The 21,623-nt window shown below is 34.3% G+C and overlaps 1 protein-coding gene across 1 annotated transcript; it reads left to right on the forward strand.

Moving 5' to 3' along the window:
* The first annotated feature begins 170 nt into the window (after positions 1-170).
* LOC127704998 (nuclear receptor subfamily 1 group D member 2-like) lies at positions 171-17,587 on the forward strand. The gene is made up of 7 exons (XM_052209244.1): positions 171-228; positions 7,232-7,817; positions 8,895-9,051; positions 11,176-11,462; positions 13,677-13,905; positions 15,486-15,725; positions 17,113-17,587. The coding sequence occupies exons 2-7, from the start codon at positions 7,236-7,238 to the stop codon at positions 17,352-17,354; spliced, it is 1,737 nt and encodes a 578-aa protein (XP_052065204.1). The 5' UTR covers positions 171-228; positions 7,232-7,235; the 3' UTR covers positions 17,355-17,587.
* Positions 17,588-21,623: the final 4,036 nt, after the last annotated feature.

Raw genomic sequence — 21,623 nt, forward strand, 5'->3', positions numbered from 1 at the left:
TGTGATTTTGTATGCTAATAATTCATTTGTATCTATGATTCCTTTATAATTCCTTTATGATTTCTTCTTCGTATATGCTAATAATTCATTTGTATATGTAATCTTACTCTTGCATTTTTGCATTTATATCATATCTTTATTCTAATTTAAAATTTCCCGCTTAACTAAGTTCTATTTATAACTAGTTTGTAAATTATTATCAGGTGATTGTTTTACATGAATATTCAGGTCAGTTCACAGTATTTGCTATGTAAATGACATTTTGTACGTTAACTAGGACCTCGATTGTTTATTTAATTAAAAGATCAGTTTACATTAACACTTAAATTTCATTTTAATTGGTTACCTGGGAAATAAACTAGTGTATTTTACAGAAAATCAAATGTTCTAACTATTGACCTTACATCTTTAGTATTCGGTAAATATTGCAATAGATTTTATATATATGGAAAAATATAATTATGGTATAGATCATGCATATTTTAAGGTTTTTTCTTTTCGTATAATACACCGAGGGTGTCAGGATTGTTCAAAAGAAAAGAAGTATAGAAAAAATACCGAACTGCCGGGAAATTTTAAAAAAGGGGGAAGTCCATAAATACTGACAAAATCAAACGGTAGACGTTATCAACCGGGAAATAATTGAAGAGGGTCTGGATGGAGATTTCCTAAATTATGTATTCCTTAATTTTTAAGTCATTTCTTTATCTTTCTATATTTTTTTGCGCATTATTCTCCATTCTTTATTTGTTTTGCCTATTTCTCTCTACTATTTATTTTTTTGGCCCATTTTTCTGTGGTATCAATCCATTATCATCCAGTGGCGGATCCAGAGGGGGGTTCCGGGGGTTGGAACCCCCCTTTTTTTTGGACGATTAATGTATTTGAATGGGGACATATAGTTGGAACCCCCCACCCCCCTTTATCTTGGGTTGGAACCCCCCCCCCCCCTTTTTAAAAAATGGCTGGATCCGCCCCTGTCATCTATTCTCTAAACACCATCCAGACCCTCATGGAAACCAACTTGGCACAGGCATTTTCAAGAGAAAATGGTGGGCTTAGGGACTTATCATTTTTTATCTGGGAGGAGGGCTGGTCAAAATGCATGGGGGGGGGGGTCAAGTTTTTTTCTGTATGTGGAAAAGGGGGGGTTCAAATTTTTTATAAATTCAAAGTGGGGGGATCAATATTTTTTGCACATGGAAATAAGTAGTTCATAATACTTCAAGAGACAAAATGTCAAGAAGAACATTACAACAGTCAAATCGAAAATATATCTTTAACACCATTCATATACAATTAAGTAAGACATCACACGACTTTGGTGATGTAGGAAGCTGCCATTTTGTGTCATTTTGTCCCATATAAAATGCATAGGTGCTTCATAATCCGAATTATTCAGTCGTTATATTTCACTCACTCCGATCACTAAATTGACAAGCATTACTGCCAAGTTTTGTTATAATCAGCTTAATAGTTTGAGAGAAATTAAGTATAAATTAAAACGAAATCTGCATGCAGCGATTTGTGCAAAATTTTGTCCAAAAATACAAATCACGCCGCATCATGAAAGAATATAGTGTAGAGCAAGATCTTCTCCAATAAATGATTAAAAATTGCATACAAATAGTTGAATATTGATACAAAAGATGATTCTTAGATGATGAACAACCCTTATGTATCTTTTTGTTTTCATTACAAGATCCCTTTGACTCCATTTATACCTCACACTCCCTCAAAATTTGTACTTTTTAGGCTAATAAATCTAAATTTTGAGGTTACTATCACACATTTATGAATGAAATGTGACAATAAATGAGTAATTGAATTGTTCAAGCTGAAATGAACTATCCATATAAAAGTTTAGCGACTCAATGGAGGTTTCAATAAGGCCTCAAGTTTAAGCAGCGTTCAAGAGAGGGAAATATAATAGACCCCTCTTAGTAAATAATGTGTTGTTACTGTTTCGAAAAGTTAACTTTTTTAATGTAAATTTTCACAGAGTTACTTAGGATCAAGTTTTCTTTAATAGCCCAATATAGGAAATTAGAAAAAAAGTCAGAATAAGCTACTCAAAGCACACTTCCAATATTCATGGAAGAGCCCTATTTCAAGGCAAGTTTGCCTCAAATATGTTTTTGGACTCTATCCACTGAGAATATTTCATTTTCAATATGTTCGTGAAATAAAATGATGTTTTGCATGTTAAAATTTTGGCATGTTTAATAGAGGGGGGATCACATTTTTTAAATGTTTTCACAGGGGGGATCAAATAAAAATAGTGAAATATTATGGGGGGGGGGGGGGGTCAAGACATTTTGTATTATTGATTTCATAATGACCAGCCCCCCCTCCCAGGTAAAAAATGATAAGTCCCTTAATTACCTGTTTTTTAGCTACTCAAATAGACATAATGTAATAGGCTAAAATTGCTACTCATCAATTGACAGCTATTAATTAAAAGATCGCTTAAGAAATTATACTTAAAATTGCAATCATTTAATTTCGTATGGTTTTAGAAATGAGCATTATAATCGTACTATCTAGGTACAAATATTCTATAAATTATAGTTCGTTCGTATATTGATTATCTACAACATCTTTACTAAAATCACGTAACTTTACAAATATCATACACACGTAGCATGATTGTTATCAATAGATTATACACATGACTACGCAAGGGCAAACAGAGCAATTTCATCAACAACCCTTATCTTTACACGAATAGATTATATCTGTCTCACAATTACCTCTATTTATTTTTAGAATGATAATATTAATATCGTAATTTAATAGTATTGTCTAAATCATTACTTATTTATATAAAGGAATTTAATTAGCATTAGATTTTATCTTACTAGTTTAATAACAATTAAGTGTTAAATCATTATTTAATAAAATACACACATATGACAAGAGTTAGATGGTTCGATGACGTAGTAACTGATCTACACTAATTACGGAACAACCAATCAGATTGAGAATACAAATGACGAACTTTATTGTTTGTTACGAGTGACGTGGGAACATTGGAATATCCAATCAGAATCTAAGTCTTAGACTAATGTATGCACGTGGTAATTCTTTGTGTATATTTGCAGTACACATTGATTGCCGCAGAAGTGAACAAACACTTCAACAGAGTTTACATATACAATGTATAATTTTTGAAATAGATTTAAACAAAATACAAATCAATTCATCTCTCAAATAGAGTAGAATTAGTAAAATACAGTTCATCTCTCAAATAGAGTTGAATGTTATATATATTCATTTCATCTCTCAATTAGAGTTGAAATAATTATACAAACAAAGAAAGTAGTTTTGTCACAAAAGAAATTTAAACAAATATATTACTATGAGTAATAGAAAAAGATCTCTCAGGAAAAGGGATCAGACAAAACGATTAATAAAATACAAAAGTAAACTCCGTATACATAATAATAACAAAGGCCCCACAAAAAACTTTTATGAAAATGTAAGAAAAGCTTTAAACTATATAGAAGTGTTTTCACGTGAAAATCTCACAAACTATGAAATATTAGTTCTTGCAAAGGGATTAAAATTTATTCCCAGTCCTGATGTAAAATACATTAAACAAAATCTCTTACGAGATTTTGACGAACTAGGCAGAAAAATGCGATGCAAATATCACTTTAGTGAAAAATCTAATGCGGACACCAATCATCCTTTTAGAATCAAATCGGGATTCAAACCCTCTTTATCAAACAACACAATAGAAAATTATCTATTTGCCACAAAGATGGAAATATGCAGACTAAAAATAAACAAATTTTAAGTTAGAAATAATCTTTCTAAACATGAGAGAGCGGCACTCAAAACCTTACGTTCAAATAATAATATAATTATTAAGAAAGCTGACAAAAATTCATCTACTGTTGTTCTGGATAAAAATCTATATATTATACAAACACTGAACTTCCTGAACAACAGTATATGCTATGAGCAAATTCATGAATTTAATACGAACAAAATATCCGAAACTATTCAAAAAATGATCAAACAACTACACAAGAAAGAATATATCGACGATATAACATATAAATACCTAGCCAATAATGCCAATATACGAGTGGGACGACTCTATATGTTGCCTAAAATTCACAAAATTAACCATGAAGATAGAGAAAAAATCAAAACTAACAAAGATTTCCTTAAAAATATTGATATTCCTGGGAGACCAATTGTATCATTATGCAATAGTCCACTTGAAAAAATTGGTCAATTTATAGACTACTTCCTAAAACCAGTAGTTAGCCAATTATGGACTTATACACAGGACACAACCTCATTTATTAACAAAATAGAACAAATAAGGGCACCTGATGACATAATTATGTGCACTTTTGATATAACTAGTATGTACAATTCCTTAACTCACGATGAAATACTGCAAGCAGTTGACAGAGCATGGTACAAAATATGTCGTAATAAACATGAAATACCTCTACCACCAAAAAAGGACTTCTTAAGAATACTTCAATTCATTCTATGCAATAATGAATTTGAATTTAATAACTTGATATTCAGACAGACATGTGGAATCCCAATGGGAGCCCCAATGAGCCCATCCCTGGCTGATTTCAGAATGTTTGAAATTATAACGAATATTCTTGATATATTTCCTTTTAAAGATAACTTAGCACTGTTATCTATATACATAGATGATGGATTCATTCTTTTCAATTCTAGTCAAGATAATCTTACTGAATTATTTAACATTGCTAATAATATACACCCGTTAATAAAATTTACGCATGAAATATCACACACTAGCATTCAATTCCTTGACGTCACAATTTTTAAAGGAAACAGATTCCTGAATCATAATATATTAGACGTAAAACTATACCGTAAACCTACCTTGAAAGAACGTCAGCTCACCCATCATCGGTGTTCAATGGATTTATTACTGCAGAAATATTGCGGTTTATGAGATCATCAAATAACAAAAATGATACACTAAAAGAAATTGAAACTTTCAAAACAAAACTTCTCCATAGGGGATACTCGGAAAAGTATATAAACCCCATAATAACAAAGGCATTGCATAGGGAAAGAAAAGATTGTCTAAGGTACAAGCTTAAAAACAAAAGAGCAATGCCTCCATTAGTTTTAGCCACCAAATTTAATCCTTCCTTCAATGGACTTAATAAAGCAATAAAAAAAACATTGGCACCTAATTGAACAAAATGATAGCACAAAAACTATGTTTCCAAAACCTCCGATCATAGCATATAAAAGACACAAAAACTTGAAGGATCTACTTACATCCTCCAAGTTATAGGATAAATCACAACATAAAAGACGGTAGTTATATCAAAACATAAACTGATTGAATTTAGAGTACAATACATCAATACAAAGTTACCAGGTGTCGTATCCATGTATGCAGAATATTTAAATTCTATGCGTATGGATGCTTTGAACTTTCCTTTTGAAACTGATTATTTTATTAGTTAGAGGCTTGGGATACCTGATGAGGAAAAGCCTTGGTAGTTAAACCTTAACCGAAACACCTTAAAAAACAACAAATATTTATGATAAAATATTGAATTGAACAAAATAGATTATGAAATAAAATCTAATACTAAGAATATGTATTGGTATATATAGGATTGGTTCTGGACTCGTTATATCTCATTCAACACCCCCCCCCCCCCCCCTTATCCTGTGTTAGGAACCCGCCTTTTATAAATGGCTGGATCCGCCCCTTGGGGGGGGGGGGGGTCTCAACATGGGATTTTGGGTACAGTTGTGCAGCGAAATCATAACCCATTCATATATTTATCAGCTCAAATAGTACCTATATGCATATACAATAGATCGATGTGTTACGCAATAAGTGCAAAAGGTTCGATATGTGACCTTTTTTTTACTATACTCTAGTGGGTAAAGATTATTAATTGTGACAGTGTAATAAAATTTGATCAATAACAAAACTTGTGTCAATAAGTTTCAGCAGATGTGGAAATTTTAATAACAAAGAGTTTGGGAAATTCTGTGAAAATCGTTGCACAACAAACTGAAAAATTATGACCCATTGATATATCACAATTGGTCAATTACTACCTATTGATATATTTTTCTCGGTAAAATTGCACCCCATTGATATATTTGACGTATCAAAAAAGGGACCCATTCCAGCGGCACATATGTATATACCCTTCATTTATATTGAGACCCCCCCCCCCCCCCCCCCCCCCCCCGTGGCTTTACGCCGCATCAACACAAAAAGGCTATATTGCGGCGAGCGTATACAAAATCAAAAACAACACCGTAAAAACCTCTTGCGTCCGATTCGTACCTCTGGACCCAACTGCAGGTACGCTCAAAGCAAAACACCAGATAGTTGTATGCATAAATACAGAGTCACGTCAAGAGTCTTGTACGACCAAAAGAAACACAAGAGCACACAGACAAATAAAGGAAAACTGTAAAGTAAGAAATAAAGATACACAATTTAGCACCTAAAATTTATAACTCAAGATCATCTTGTATTATTTGTGAAGTAGACACTAATTTTATCTAGATTAGATCTTGGTTCTTTCTGAGGAACTTATGGTGAAAAAGGACGAAACGCTCTGCGACAAAACACTGGCCTATCAATCTTTTGCTCAGACACCGATGAAGTTCAGCAGCTGCAAGCTCTTGCATATCGTATGAGTTGAAAAATGTACACTCCAATCGACTATTCGAGGGTGGAGTGGTATATTGCTGCTAATGTCATTGAATGTGGGGAAAATTTATAATTTCAAAATTGAAATCGTCTCGGTTGTCATAGATGCATAAACCCCTGCATTATTTTTGAAGTACATGTATTGGATGGACAGCGAGGGCTTAATTACTTATACTGACCTCCAACACTCGGAGACAAACTATTTAGAACGACATATGATAAATATGCATATCGGCGGTGGTTACATGTCATGCACACTAACCTTAATTATTTAACGCACTGTGTATGATACACCTCTGTGTAACACTGTTTTCCCAAACTTTTAGGCCTGATCAAGATTAAAATGATGTAATGCTATGTTTATATGTGTTCCGCCAATCACAGTAGGACCCCATGAAGATTGTTTTATGGAAGATTTTTTTTCCCTGCCAAACATTTCGAACGAAAATTATCTAGTTTTCTCACCATCTTTAAAATATTAAAGTTGTGAATTGCTTTGCTAATAGCTCTTTGGTTTCTCTTCTCCAGCACAATGGACAAGTTGAAAGAAAAGTTTACAACCAATCAATGGGATGATAATTATGTACAATTGACCAGCTCTCTCTCACTGCTAGAACATATTGTAGACGATAGCAATCAACATGAACAATCATCCAACTCCGTTCCAGCGACAGAGTCAAAAGTACTGTGCTCTAATTGCAAATGCGCCATTTCTGAAAATGATACTGATGAAACAACAACTGCAAATGATGCCATAGCCCAACCTTCCAAACAACCAAGTCCAGATTCCGGAGTGAGCACCAGTAGTGATAAACGTATCTGTAAACCAGTCAGTCCCGATTCCACGTCAGGAATTAGTTCAGAACGAACTTCCGGCTTGGTGATTATAGGTAGTTCTCTACACAATCCTTCATCGAAGTCCCCTAAATCAGAATCATCTTCTGAGGACGAAGGGGCGAACTCGAATCCGCCTGGAAAAGTGAGGAGTATTAAAAAATATTTCAAAAACAGTCGACAACATCCACCAAACCCAGACGCACTTCCGCCATGTAGAGTGTGTGGGGAAAAGGCGTCTGGTTTGCATTATGGTGTAAATACCTGTGAACCTTGCAAGGTATAATTGCCGTCCTTTTTTAAGGGAGCTACCATTTGATTTTTAGGGGGGGGGGGGGGGGGTCTAGGATGAAAAATTGTGTCCTGCATTTTTTTTAGTTGTAATCTCTGTCCTGCCTTTTTTATTTTTCACTCTATTCGGTCCTGCCTTTTTTTAAAAGGTTATCCTTACTTTTTTTTTTGCAAGTATCTCATCCTGCCTTTTTTTTTACTCAAAACTCCTGTCCTGCTTATTTTTTTCAAATTTCATCCTAGCCCCCTCATAAAAATCAAATGGTAGCTCCCTAATCAACTTTGCATTCTATAAATATTATGACTTTACATTTGGGTATTCCCGTTCCAATTCTCTTTTAGATTTGCCGTCTTTTATAAATCAATGATGCATTCTGTGAATATAATGAATAAAAAGTATTCTCTTTCCAAAGTGTTTAAAAAGGTACAAAAAACCCTGGAAAATTTTACAATATTATACCAAAGACTACGCTAACGAAAAAATAGTGTTACGTAATCAACGTAATCGTAGCCAGTGTCTATATGAAACATGTCCTCAACTGCAATGCATAACACTTGATTACATCATTATATTATGTATACATGTAAAATTGACAGAAAATGTTTGTTTACAATTAAAATTAGGAACCATTGCAATCAATTAAACTACAAAAGATCTTTACAATTCCTTGAATGTGGTATGATTTCCAAGGACCAAACGCGAAGTATGTTTACAACAAGATGTCACTGTACAGCCTTCAGCAATGAGCAAAACTCATACAGTAAGCTATAAAAAGGTTCAATGTTTTTAAATTTAACATCTAAATTTACCCGTAAGTGAAACAAATGAAGGAGAACTAAGCAATACTAGTATATTTTCTCTGCCATGAGCTGATAAGAAGATAATTTAACCATAGATGAACAGAATGAGCTTTGGACGGTTTCTGTATATTACAAATGGGCATGATAACGTACGGTCTTTTAAAGTTGTTAACTTGGGGCTTCTCGAGTAAAAAAAATACCTATTGTATATATTATTAATATATTTAAAGCACTCCGGGATCTAAACATATTTAATGTACTTTAGGGGTTTTTCCGACGCAGTATAGTGAAAGTTGTCCAAAATAAGGAGGAATACAGATGTATGCGAGAAACTGGAAATTGTAAACTGGGAACAGGAAAACGAACCATGTGTTCTTATTGTAGATACAAGAAATGTTTGGATGTTGGAATGTCTCATGATGGTTAGTGATGTTATGTAATTTTTTTTCAAACCATACATGTATTTTATTGACTATTACCCTCCCCCCCCCCCTCGGAAAAGAAAATGTATTTTTTTATGAAACGCCCCTTTTGCATGTTTTGATTGGATGCAACCTGTCGTCAATTCCATGGCTGATACTTTAAGTCTTAATTTGGCAAGGTTGTGCGATAATATCACAGTCCATCTTTATGAAATATTCATTTCAAACGTTTAATTTTGAACCTTAACACATTTTTAATTTGAATACGAATAGCATTTCTTTATTTGAAGAATTGCCAGCGTCAATATGAGATTCGACGGTTGCAAAAATCCGATTAATTGTTACCTCTTTTTGAGAAATCGCTTGCCTTTTTAATAAAGATTATAATCTATTAATATTTCTATGTAATTTACTGGCGGTAGATGAATGGTCTTTGAAAATGTTATGAAAGTCTGTCTCTTAGGGGATGACCACTTCACATTTTGACGAAGGGATAGGGGAAATTTGAACAATGATGATATGAAATTACAACTGGTAAAATGTGTAAATTTTCCACAGGCAGCTTGAAAATAGATTACCTGACCAAGGAAATGCTGGAAATAGTTATGCATGAAAAATGAAAATATTATATAATTATGAGTATTGTTTCAAAAAAGGAATAATCGTTCCACGCAAACATGTCGCAGACCACGCCCCCTTTTTCGGGCCCCGAATTTTAAATGGATGTCACTTTACTCTTCAGTGTAAGATTTCTTTTTACAGATATGAAAATGTAAAAAGGTAGACACGAAATAGCCGTCATTGACACAGTCAACCAACAAATGAAAAAAAAATAATAATGACATCGACATCGACATGTAGAAGAGATACACATAGATTTTTTACAATAGGCAAATGTCTATCAAATACGTGTATGTCAAACACCACACCCTCCAATGAATATGAAACTCGGTTAAATATACATTACCACGTGCCACCGTCCATTTATCTTTCTTATTGGAGGCATGGTGGTTTTATTTTGATTATTTGATTATAATTAGTTGGAGAAAAAATATTCAGAAGGCAATCGATAAAATAGTTATTTTCCTATTGAAAATTATAAATAAAACGAATAAAAAACGTTACGTTTTTTTTTTTTGAGGGGGGGGGGGGACATATGTATGCTGTTTCCGGCGTCGGCGGCGCCAACAATGTATTAGTTTGTGATTAGGTCTAGTTCATGGTGAACCACTAGTGGTAGGTCAATGATATTTGGTATGCAGTTGTATTAGCATTGGCATATCTCATTTCCCTGGAGATTATTTGGTCCTGCCCTCTCATTAATGGTCTATTGGCTTTGAAACTTTTGCTTAGTTTTCATGTATTAGTTTGTGATTAGGTCAGTTTAAGATTAACCACTAATGTTAAGTCAATTATATTCGGTATGCAAATGTATTGGCATTTGCAAGTTTCATTTCCATGGAGATTATATAACCCCACCCCCTAATTATGGTTCATTGACTTTGAAACTTTTACATAGTTACAAGTTAATGTTTGTTTTTAGGTTTGTTTAAAGGGAACGACTTATGAAAAGTCAATGGTATTTGGTTTGCAGTTGTATTAGCATTGGCACATCTCATTTCCATGGAGATTGTTTAGCCCTGTACCTTCAGTCATGGTTCATTGACTTTGAATATTTGCATAACTTACATGTTAAAGTATTGCTATTTTATTTCAACATTTGCATTATCAAAATTACAAATAGGCGAGACATATCTCTGTGTTAACAGTTTATTAAAGAAGAAAAACAGTTGATTTTGATTAGAGTTGAACAAACAAGTTTGTTTAGATATAATAAAACCATGCTCCACACACAGGATCAATAGTCGATGCCTTATTTCTCATGCAATGGAATTGTTATTCAACATAGAATTTTGAAAAATGGTTACAAAGTAAATGAACAGTATTTTCTTATGATAAGCAAACATTCACGCTAGCCCGTGTCCCATGCTTTTTGTGGAAATGATTTGTGACAAAAGTGGAATCTATGGAAGCAAATATTCGTAGATTTTCTATGTCACACAAATCTGCAATTGTCTAACGTCAGGCTTCATAGTTAACAAATGTATTTGATTATTTCAACAGCTATAAAGATTGGTCGGTACTCGTACAACAAAAGAACCAGTGATTATAAAGAAGTCAAGAAATTGAAGGAGCAAGATAGAATTGCAAAACAAGAGACCCCAAAAGTTAAAAAGAAGACAAAACCAATACCACAACCAGATAAAGTAAAGAAGTCCGACATTCCTATTTATAATACTGTTGCAGATATTCTTGTAGAGGAACTAATCAAAGTTGAAGAGGAAATAATTCCTGATTTTCGACAAGGTTTTTTACCAGGTGGTCTAAAGGAAAAGCATCAGATAATATACGTATGTATCAGTATTTTAACTCCATACTAATTCCTAATATTTTGTTTATGACCTTGCAGATTAATCGGCACAATTTCTGTAGTAATCATCTTGTCCGTCCGTCCTCCCGTAAGTGCATCCGTCCGCCACAAATCGTTTCCGCTCTCTTACTTTAAATCCAGCTGAGTTCAGCATTTGGCATTGTTATTCACTACTATCAGCAAGTGCGCCGCGTAAAAAGGGATGAAAGCAGTACGTTGTTGATCATGGTAAAAACAAATAGATGAACTTAGACACCCCTGTGCATAAACATAGAATAACCCGAATAGCGTCAAGTTCACTTATTTACATGCTACATGCTACCATCACTATTTTCTTCTTTCTGTTTATAGTCCGCGTACGATAGAAGAGGGTATTATGTTTTCCGGTTTGTGCGTCCGTTCGTCCCTATAATCAGGTTAACATTTTGGTTTAAGGTAGTTTACAACGAAGTTGTAGACTCAGGGGCGGATTCAGGCGGGGGCGTGGCGTGCGTGCGCCCCCCCCTAAAATTTGCAAAGCATGGGTTGTCCTCAGCTAAATAAAATATCTGAAGAGAATATTTCGATAATTTTACCTCAAAAAACATTTCGAAAATTTAAGTTTGCGCCCCCTTACCTTAAATCCTGGATCCGCCCCTGGTGGTCACATCAATTTGAAAGTTAGTACTCATGTTTTTATTATGTGAACCTATCCATACTACATTTTGTATTTCTGTGTTTCGAATAAAGGTAATTCTTTTATAATAACGCTTCTTTTGACCTAATTAACAAAATGTACGTGGATATTTCCAAATGTATACATTCCACATGACAATAGTGTTAATTTGCATTTGCTAGTAGTAGACAGTCAAGTTGAGTTAACGGAAAGCCTTTTGTGATTTCTTAAAAGTTGTTGTTTTTTTTTTTCATTTTACTAAGTCTGGAAAAGTTATCGAGAAAATAAGTTTATTTGATCACACCAGTGTGCCGATCCTAAATCCGCGGAGGAAGTTAAATCTGAATCCGATTCCCACGGAGGAATTATGCTCCTTTGGAATTGGATCCAGATTTTACCTACCCACCGTGACAAACTTTTCATTTATTGCTCCTCGGTATTCGGATCCCTACGCGGATTTCGGATCGGGAAACCCGGTGTGTTGATATAATGTTTAATTTATCTAGAATGTGACGTTCAATCCGTGACAGAACTTAAATGCTCTGAACACACGCATAAAAGTACATTTGTACATCTGTGACGCTTTCAAAGACATGCAAATACCAAATTAGTAATTTATCACTGCAATCTGAGCAAATTAAAGAACGAACGTTTGACATTTCGTGGAAATTGAGTCGTTAAACATAATTTGTAGTAGCACGAATATTTATTTTAAATCATCTAGAGGGCTAGAGTGGTCTAAGTAATTCATGTGCAGTTATCATTAGCATGTTCACACTCATTATGTGAGTTCGAAACTCCGACTGTAATTGACTAGGATTATAAGTGTTCCTGCCGAAATCGGTAGTTTCTACCGGGTACACCGGCTTCCTCCACCAATACAAATTGACCTTCGAGATTTATACTGTGTGTTGAAAGTGGCGTTAAGCACCTGCAAACAATCAATCAATCGTCACGGGGAACGTTTTTATATCTTTAAGACAATGTTGCATATCTATTGTTGATCCTAGTCATCCCTTGTGGTTTTACGAGAATGAGTGTTTAAAGAAATATCTCATAACCCAAAAGACTTAATTACCCATGTGGTCGTTAATAGGAATAGTATGTTTGCAAATGCGGATCCAGGAAATTGAAAACAAGGGGGGGGGGGGGGGGGGGGGGGGGGGGGGGGGCTGGGCAACGTTAGGACTTTGATATGTTAACAGTCTGTGCAGTTGCCATACATGTAGCTCCTTGAAGGTGAACTGAGCGGGCCCCCTCTAAATGTGCCTCTGGTTTGTACCTTCAGAGATCGTTTCTTATACCACCAAATACTGTGGTCAGTTATGTGGTCACATGATCTACCATTGTATGTATCCCTTAGTTTTCAAGTTTTATATGCCAACGAAGGTACACAATCATATGAATCTCCTTGACATATACGTTATTGATATTGTTCTTTACTTCGTTACTGGTATATTTTCTAAGGTTTACGTATTTTCCATTTCAATGATTTAGGACTCTATAATTGACATGAAATTTACAATCCTTTGTTTGCAGGAACGACATAAGCAGAAACAGGAAGTATTTGGTAACATGGGTGTTTTGCCTGCTAGTGTTTATGAGGAATTCCATAAAGCAACTGGAATCGAACTTGATGACCGTAAGGACAAAATGAGCATGATTGCTATAGAAATGGACAGGTCTATTCGAGGCATGATCAATTTTGCAAGAAAGCTTCCAGAATTTTGTAATCTGTCTAAGCATGACCAGGCTACTTTATTGAAAGGTAAGCAATGTATTTGAAGAGGGTCAGGATTGGGAAAGGGGGCGGGGTGGGGGGGGGGGGGGGTCCTTCATTTCTGTATTCTTTAACTTTTAGGTCCGTTTTTCCTATTCATTATATTTTTTCCCCATTATTCTCTATTCGGTAAAGTCCCATCCACACCCGTTTTGAAGGACGTCCTCTGATATATGTTTACTACATATGTGATCCTTGTACTTATTTTGTATAACAGTACTGAACTTGAAGAGTTGCTACGACAATTGGAAATTTGACGGCCACACATGCAGTGATACTAGCGACGGAGCGGACCAAGTAAAACAAATGTTTGCGACCGTCAAATTCAAAAAGGACTGTGGCAACTATTCAAATACAGTACTGTTATTCCTATTATGATACAATATTCTTAAAATGTTCAAAATTAAGCATTTCAAATATAATATCCCCTTTGACGGCGATTGCGCTACGTGGTTGCCAATGAATCCGACCGTGGTTCAGGAACATTTTGAAAATGAAAAAAAGAAATAAGAAAATATACATAGAAACAGATAGAAATAGATTATCAATCCGGAAAAGTCATCCCCCCAGAATAATAGATAGTCGGCTCCTAAACCATGTTTGCTTGTTTGTATATTTTACAGCACACGGTAATCAATTGATCAGAATCCCAATCAGACACATGACACACCATTTATAGATAATAATATATATTTTTATGATTCATTTGGTATACATTAATTATCATGAGTTAGATGAGAATACAAAAAAATGCCAACGATTTCATTACTACGTCTATATACAGAAATCTGTGTAGATCACGGAGAATTAGAATACTCAGTAGAGCACATTCTTTATCATATTGTCCGTGATATTTTGTAAAGACAGATGAAATAACATTTAAACATAATTGAAAAGTGAGATTAATATGACTGGTCTCGTAACTGTAAGAACAAGTAGTAAATTTGCTATTATCTAATCTTTGTCATCCTCTTTAACGCCAGTATAGGTACCTAGGTACTCTTGAGGCAAACTTGAAATTTGTAATTTTAATAAGAAGACCAAGCCGATGAACAAATCTTTCTGCTGTTTCTATTGTAGAAGAACCAAGAGGTAAAATTCCTCTCTGTGGTTATCTTTTGGGGACCAATTCGGATCATACGGCCGAATTGGTCCAGACCTGTGTTTCAATGTCTCTTTTCTAAATAATTCCATCGAAATGATGTTGTTCTTTATCGGGACGCACTAAAACTTATCGTTTATGTCAAATACAGGTGACAAAATACCGTTAACGTTTTTCGTCATAAGGGTTACGATTATCAGACAAAAGTATTTTTTCCAATTGTGGACTTTCTTATTTTAGAGTCTTTCCACAGAGAAACTACTCATAGATAGGTCAACTAGTTCCTTCATATTTAAAGAAAATGGCACAAGCACGTTGTATTTGCGTACTATCTGGTAATATTTTTTTCTGCGCAAGTGCATCACTCATATTTTGTAAAATAGGTTTTTAAAATAAGGTTGCGGAATGAATATTCATTGTTATTTTTAAAAAGAGTTAACGAATATCTTTATCTTCAATATTGTAGCTGGGTATGTTGAATACGGGTTTCTTGGAATGTTCAACCGAATCAACATAGAACTTGGTGTAATTGCTGTAGAATCACCATCGTTTGCCATAGAATATGGTTTACACTTCAGTGAATTTGATAGCATTATGGGACAAAATGAGTGTGCTAAACTTTCGGAATTCGCAGCTATCCTTCAAAAGTGTCAATATACCGTCGAAGAAGTAACTCTTTCTCGTGGAATTGTGCTCACTTTTACAGGTAATGAAGAGATACATTTTGAATTTTGATTTTTTCTTAATATTGTGTTACCGGAGAGAACTGACAGCAATTTAGGAAGTGTCTGCGCAACCTTTCAGGTCACGTGGTATTATTTCAGCGATGTCTCCTTTCACGTATAATCGTATTTGCCTAGTTTCACATCAAATATTTACTCAGTCTGTTTTTTTTTTTTCACTTCCTTTGGACACATTTTATCGTAAGAGAAGCTGTCCTGAAATGACAAGGAATTTTTATGTGGTCTTTGTAAAAAATCAAGGCACACATTTTTGTTAATATTTCGAAAATGACGAACATTGAAATTCATGTCAGTAAAATAATACTTTTCATACATGCTAATATTTCAAATGCCCCCTTAAGTCTCCATCTATTGCTGCATAATTATAAATCGTTGATAAGATGATGTTCACACCACTGAATACATTGCGTTATTGATTAACACATCATAGCTGCGACCGATCGATATTATAAAGACAAATCAGCTTCCGGTGCACAGAATGTCGTATTAGCTTTGTAGAAAAAAAAATTTACATTTTGCAAAATGGTTTATGTTGTTGACGAACTTCTAAAATATGAATATATTTAAAATGATGGAAAAAAGTAATCATCGTAGGTCATAAAGGAATCATGGCAAACATCGACAAAAACGACGAAATGACAAACAACTGTCTACAAAACATTACATAACAAACTGAGGACCAGCTACACGAACCCAACCACAAAAAAAAAAAACAGGGATGAAAGTGAAAAAGGTTAATCAAAGAGAGGCGAAAGATACCAAAAGGGACATTCAAACTGATAAAACGAAAAAAAAATGACAACGCCCTGGTAAAAAAAGAGAAAAAGACCAAAATACACATTTCAGTACACAAAACACAACATAAAAAACTAAATACTGAGCACCACGAACCCATGCAATCAAAAACGTGGGGTGATCTCAGGGGCTCCTGAAGGGTAGGCTGATCCTACTCCACTGCTGAAGGTATAGTTATCGTAAGCAAATACCCTGATTAAAAATGTACATATATATACTGATCCTTGTATATTGTGGGGGCTTCGGTGACCGAGTGGACTAAGTAGTCAAACTACTGTATCACTAGCCTCTCAACACATATACAGGTTTTGAGTTTGAATCCCGCACGTGGCAGGTGCGCTCGACTCCAATTTTAATTGACGAGGATTGTCATTTTTCTGTCAAAGGTCGGTGGTTCTCACCGGCTCCCTCCACCGAAAGACAATGACAGCCACGAAATAGTACAATAGTGCTGAAAGTGGCGTTAAATTCCAATCATTCAATCCGTGTATAATGTTGCAATTGTAATAGTTTAAAAGCTGAATTTAACATTTAATATTGTTTTTTTTCACACAGATCGAGTCAAATTAGACGAACCAGAAAAAGTGGAACAAATTCAATGGAAATTGGTGGACATGTTAAGATATTTTTGCAAGAAAAACAATAAAAATCCGGACGAAAAACTCTGGCAGATATTTGACAAATTTTCAACACTTAGAAGCTATGCGGAGTATAAGAAAGATTTATTAAATATGAAAGCGCAGTGGCCAGCAGTTCAATCACATCCTCTTATCTTAGAAATTTTAAAACCAGACTAAAGCCTTTTTTTGATTTAACTGTCTGAACTCATATGCAATCGTTGTAATTTAAATAAAATATGAAACAAACTTTCTTCATCACTGTAGATCTCTCACAGGATGACAAAACATGCGTGTTTCGTCATCGTTTTTTGTTGATTAATATGTTTGTCCACTTGTTGTTTGCCTGACCTTGTGATATCTTCTCTACAATACATCCTATACTTTTTATTAAAACAGTCATTTTTTTCCTTTTCATGTTTTCTTACGGTTGCTGCCATGCCTGGATTTTTTTATGACATCCATAAAATGTAAATGTTCGGGTAACAGAAGTGTTTAAATCAACTTAGAAGTGTTGCATACATACTCAGCTAGGAAAGACTTGTAAATATGCAAATGTACTTTTGACGTCAAACTATTTCATTAAAAAAGTGCTATTTAAAGTGTAATATATACAGTTTTAGAAACTTTTGCAATAAACTGCTTGAAATCCCACTTCCACCTCCCCGTGGTGAGCAGGGGGCAGATGGCAGAAGGAAGTTTTTTTTATTATATCAATAAATTCTATACAAATTATATGTCTCATGACTTGTGTTACCTGTAAATTGGCGCAAATGAAGAAAGAATAATTGGCGCAAAAGAAAAAAAAATTTGGCGCAAATGAAAAAAAAAAATGGCGCAAATGAAACTGCAGATTGGCGCAAATGCAAAACGCCGGATAGAACATGTCGATAAGTTAGGAACGACACAAATGTGTCCAATCTTCCTTGATATTGATTGATGTATTGATTGTTGCTAGCTTAACGTCCAGTGATGTGTGATTCATGCATATTCGGGAACAAATCAGCAATTACTTGGTAGGTTCTGTAAAAATACCTGGATCTGGGCGTGGAAATGCTGCCAGCCAAAGGAAAGTTAGGGTATGTTTATTTAAAGTTAGAGGCAGTCATGTTACCTTTACGCAGGCTATATACCTGAGAGAGGTGTTATAAGGGTTCGTTAACGTGCAGAAAGCATGACACTAATTCTACACGAGGCATGGTCAAAGTATCGATAAGTACAACCATATTCCCCGATTGTTTAAAAGATAATGAACTTTTAATTATATTTTAAACCCAATCTAATTTAGTGGCGGATTCCGTATTTTTGAAAGGGCGTAATTCAGTAGAATGGAATATATACTACTGTAATATGTTGGAACAATGTTATGCTGATAATTCCAATAAAAGATAGGCACTCATAATCGAAAACAAACTGACGATGCCATGGCAAAAAATGAAAAACGAGGAGAAGACAAATAACAGTACACAGAACACACAATATAGAAACTAAAGACTGAGCAACACGAATCCTACCAAAATCCGGGGGAGACTTTAGGTGCTCCGGAAGGGTAAGCATTATATTGTAATCAGAGAAGTGCAGTTAATAGCATCAAAAGTTTTCATTACACAAATATATGAGTGAAATTAAGTTCTGTGTTATATTTCTTTTCCGTCGTTGTAAATCAAGACAACAGTAGTTTATCGTAGATCGATTACGAAGAGACATCAAGGTAAAACTCAAAAACCGATGGTATCGCTTTCTAATAGGGGCGGGACCGGATGCGTCGACAGGATACGCGTCTCTTACTATGCATGAATCAACCGTATGTGAATTCACACTCAGTCAAAATGTAACAATCAGGAATAGAACACAATCGGTAAAATAACAGATCGGACGACTATACTGATATCTAAAACCGCGAAAACATATTTTATAGGGTTTACTTTAGGTTTTTATTATAAACTCTTCAACGTTTGAATTTTCAAACATGTTGGCCAAGTGCATTATTGCAGAAACATTGTAGAAAAAATGCTCATGTGGTGTACTACTATTGGTACCGTCAATGTTTAAGACACTAATACTGTTTAATCATTGTTTGTGAGTATTCTGATTTCCAGTTTTATCTTTATTAGAAATTGTGTTACTTTCTGCATTTCTTATCCATACACGAGACATATTCATGCTTTATTTTAAAGCTGACTATGTGGAATAGGTTTTCGTTCGGTGACCTATAGCTGTTAACTTAATTCTACATCATTTTGGTCTCTTGTGGAGAGTTGTCTCATTTGATTTCATACCACATCTTCTTACTTTTATATTATTTATATTGCTACAAACATAGTGTTTTTGAGACTAAGTAATATAATAATTCACTGATTTTATCCGAATTGAAAAGAATGAAATCTTAATTAACAATGTTTCAAGAACGACAATAACTTCGACCACTACGGGGGTGTTAAACGACCTTGATTACCAATGAGAGTTCCCCCCTACCCCCGGTGGCTTACGTCTTTTGGAGCATTTAATCATTTATTTTCATGCCCCCGCCATAGCGGAGGGGTCACTAAGTTTTACCCTTGTCCATCTGTACATGTACGTCCGTCCGTACGTCCCAAAATTGGTTTCCGTTCTCTGACTTAAGTTTGCATCAACCAAATGTTATGAAACTTATACACAATGTTTATTACCACAAAACTCAGATCAAGTACGAATTTGGGTAGCGTCATTTTTACCGTTCTTGAGTTATGTCCCTTTATAACGTTGTATGCAAGCGGGGGCATCATCTGTGTCCCATGGACACATTCCCCATTTATTACCTTATGATTTAATATAAAAGACAAAAATATAACATGAATATGTAAAGAAAAATAAAGTAATAAATAATTCGAACTACGTAGATAGCATCCTTACTTTTTAAAAATCAATTACATGCATAAAAAACTATATTACTCCTCGCTATATGGTATTGGTCACACGTATTGATTATGTTTACCTACGAAGCAATAAAGAAATATTTATTTGTATAACAATAAGTCATTACCCGAAACAATTTCATGAAGGAAAAAAAAAATAATAAGCCTATAAAAATTGTTGTGAACCTCTTTCTTTTTGTTGTTGGGTGGGGTTGCATTCAGCTAATATATGTAAGTTTAATTTTAGGTCATGGATTCTTTCAATGAAATTGATTGAAAAAGTTTTTTTACTAAAATCAAAATAAGGAGATCAACCAGAGTTCAAATGACGGAGATAAAAGCATTTATATGTCACTGTACGGCCTTCAACAATGTGAAACCTCATACCTTATAGTCAGCTATCAAAGGCCCCGATATGAGACACGGCAATATTTTCAATTCATGTTTATATTGTTATGCAGTATATTTCTTGATGTGTGATATATTTATATATTTAATTGTCAATGACGAATATGCATTTCCACATTTGCGATCTTTGTGAGAATAAGTGCACGGGACTTCATAAACTTCTAGTTATCTGTATTTTTAGCCTTTTTAATGATATTTTGACATAAATATTGCAGAAAACAAATATTCCCCTACCTCATATATCTGAATATTAAAAAAAAAATGGCCGTATGTATGCTATTCATTCATGAGTCATGATTGCGAAGAGATGATATGCGTTTAAAAAAATATTCCTATTAAAAACCTAAAAGTCATTTCACGATGCATTAATTTTGTATTTATGCTATATAGAAGTACATATAGTAATATATGACTAGCCACGAGATTTTCACGCTTAGAGGTGTACATTTTTGTACCTTGTCTAAAATTGGTTCATTGCATATTTATCTAGTACATTTTGAAAAAAAAACATCCTGTCAAGTTATAATAAATGAGAGATTTGTTGACATAACAATGTAATGGGTCGTTTTGTATATCGCCATAAGTATTCGATTCACTCCATTGATTAACAAACGCATTAATTTATAAAGCACAAATATATTTAACTCGAATATTTCAAGCCCTTTCCGTGTCCGATTCTCTCCGCCTCCAAAGGTTAATGGAGTGATCGGAATATAACGACTGGATTATTCGGGTTAAAATATATTTCATTGGCGCAGAGCAATTTCTAACAGCCTATTTGAACACAAATTTCTACTTACAATATAAACATCTCTTTTAATTTTTTTCAGATTAATAAGCATATCTCTACCACACGTAGCATGCGAAGCGTAACAGCTTAAGAAGTAGTTTACAAAATGACATCTGAAATATTCAATATCGACACGGTACATTTATTTTACTGGTTCAAACTATGAGAACTATATAGAGCATAGAATTTTGAATTTTTAACACACTAAAAATTTGTTTATCAATTTATGCATGATTAAATAATTTTAATTTCATACCAAACCGTAAACTGCTGTAGCATTTGTGTACTTGTCAGCAAAAAATGTAACGAAAGTTAAGATATATACCTTCTTCAAAAATATTTGGCGTAAGGACAATG

This window comes from Mytilus californianus, unplaced genomic scaffold (genome assembly GCF_021869535.1).
Source record: "Mytilus californianus isolate M0D057914Y unplaced genomic scaffold, xbMytCali1.0.p SCAF_6, whole genome shotgun sequence".
NCBI lineage: Eukaryota > Metazoa > Mollusca > Bivalvia > Mytilida > Mytilidae > Mytilus > Mytilus californianus.